Source organism: Trichinella spiralis (assembly GCF_000181795.1).
Source record: "Trichinella spiralis strain ISS 195 chromosome Unknown Scfld9, whole genome shotgun sequence".
In the NCBI taxonomy this organism is placed as follows: Eukaryota; Metazoa; Nematoda; class Enoplea; order Trichinellida; family Trichinellidae; genus Trichinella; species Trichinella spiralis.
In genome coordinates, this window is record NW_003526948.1 from 7,490,912 (window position 1) to 7,493,075 (window position 2,164).

Consider the following 2,164-nt stretch of genomic DNA (forward strand, 5'->3'; position numbering starts at 1 on the left):
GTAAAAGCTGTTGTTATATGCAATTTGAATTTAAAATATGTTACCATTCTCACAAAACTGTCCATACTGAAGTTCATTGGAACAAGTACACAAAAGTTCTGTTCCCGACGTGTTCACTAATCCACCGTTTCGTTCGCATTTCAGTTTGAATTCTTCAGAATCTCTGTTGGTGGAAGCATTATTACAGGATACAACTGTCCATTGGGTTTCATAGCAGCATTCCGCTGCTACATCACTGCATGTTTTATTTTCTGCTATAGTTGCCAAATTTGGACGATATCTCACTGAAGTAACATTTCCGCATGTTGTGGATGGCGTGCTCCACGGACTCCAGGTCCCTACGCAAGGACAATTACAAGGTTCTCCAAAATCTCGTTCTTTACAATCTAATCCATACGGCATTTCTTTTTCTGAAATTCTTTCAATACTGTACTGCGTGCAGCTTTTCGTCTCAACGGAATACGTGCAAGCTTTTGGCACCTTTCTGTCAATGCAATCTGCGTATTCCTCGTGAAGGCATGCAAAGAAATCACACGGCATCGCGTTGCAATCATACAAAACTTCATTGGATAAGTTCCATTTTAACAATTGTTGATCTAAAGACAGGCATCTGCAGTACGTACTTTTGGCAGCAGCAGAAACATTGGCAACAAGGGGGCTTTCATATATCAGCGGAGGGGGCACAACAGAACAATCAATACCAGTACAACACCTGTCTTCCTTACATTTATACAATCTACCCTCTTCTATTTTATCAGATATGTATTTGTATCGTATAACTTTACAATTTAGTAATTCCGTTCTGTTGCATTTTTCAATAAATATCTCTTCTTCAAGCTCATAAACAGCTTCGTGTATCAAACGCACACCGGGGTGCAATAAAATGTTAGAAGTAGATCGTCGTTTGAAATTTGCATGCCTTAAAACATGCAAATCGTCTGGATTAATGAAACGGTGTAGTTTCCCTTGCTTAAAATTTTCTTTGCAAAATTTATTTAACGTTATTATTGAAGAACCATCATACAACTCCTGTGCTGCTGATACCTTAACCAATGTTAAGCAGCTACCGTTTCCAATTGACCATCCCTCAAAATCATGCTCACTGCTTGAAACAGGACAGCCTGCATTCGCCATTCCACTGATAAACATCGAACATGCAAAAAGTGTAATAATATTCATAATGCTGAAAGCCTGAAAATATAGTTCTGTGTAAATATTAACATCGTAATGATATTATAATGAACAAAAATCTCGATCATATATGTAGTTTCAAAAAACGAATATTTTTAAAATTATAATGAATGTATGTCGCCTGTAATAAAATAAAAAGCTACTTTCCTAAAATAAAATATCTTGCTTTCAAAAAATTTGATATTTGCATAATCGAGTTCAAAACGTGGACTAATAATGTTTTAACTAACCAAAACCATGCAGAGCAATGATTTGATGATTATCCAATGCGCAATATTTTTCTAAGTAAACTTGTAAAAAATTGCCATTGTTGATCAAACGCTGTTTAACCCAGCATGTTGACAACACAGTCAGATTCGAGAAAATAAGTTGAAAGTTGCAAAAAATTAATAATTACAGCTCTACCTTTTTGTAAATAATACAATTAAGCAGTTATCATTGTTGTACTTTGATTTGGCAAAGCACAGCTAAGATGACAATGGAAATCATATCTCAGTATGTTGAAAATAATTCAAAAAAACCACTTACTTTCTAATGCGGCAAAGAACGTTGAAAACGATCAAAATGATCCTATCGAATTATGTCAAACAATATATAATGAAAAATGCTTTAAAGTGAGTGTTTTAAACGCGCTTTAAACAAAACTTGTACTGTAAGCTGCAATTTCATGCCTGAATGCATTTTAAAGTAATAAAAGTGCATTCTCCACGATGTTCAAAATGTCTGGACTGCAGGCTGTATTTTTCAGTATTTTGCATTTTACATTGAAAACAAAAACGAATGAGAATTCATTTAGTGCATTTTTCACAGTTAACCATCATTATTAGCAGTGAATGCGCGGAGGATAACGGAAATTATGCGAAATCCAAAAGCACAACCACCTCCATTGCTTCATTGTAAACTTCAAAAAATATATAAACTTGCATATTTACACACGGCGCAATGACATTAAAAAGTTGAAAATGGAACTTTT

The 2,164-nt window shown here is 34.8% G+C and overlaps 1 protein-coding gene across 1 annotated transcript; it reads right to left on the reverse strand.

Moving 5' to 3' along the window:
* Positions 1-44: 44 nt before the first annotated feature.
* Tsp_11414 (putative thrombospondin type 1 domain protein) lies at positions 45-1,179 on the reverse strand (the record flags this gene model as incomplete). The annotated part of the gene is made up of 1 exon (XM_003372627.1): positions 45-1,179. A coding segment is annotated over exon 1 (1,135 nt), but the record flags the coding sequence as incomplete, so codon positions are not given.
* Positions 1,180-2,164: the final 985 nt, after the last annotated feature.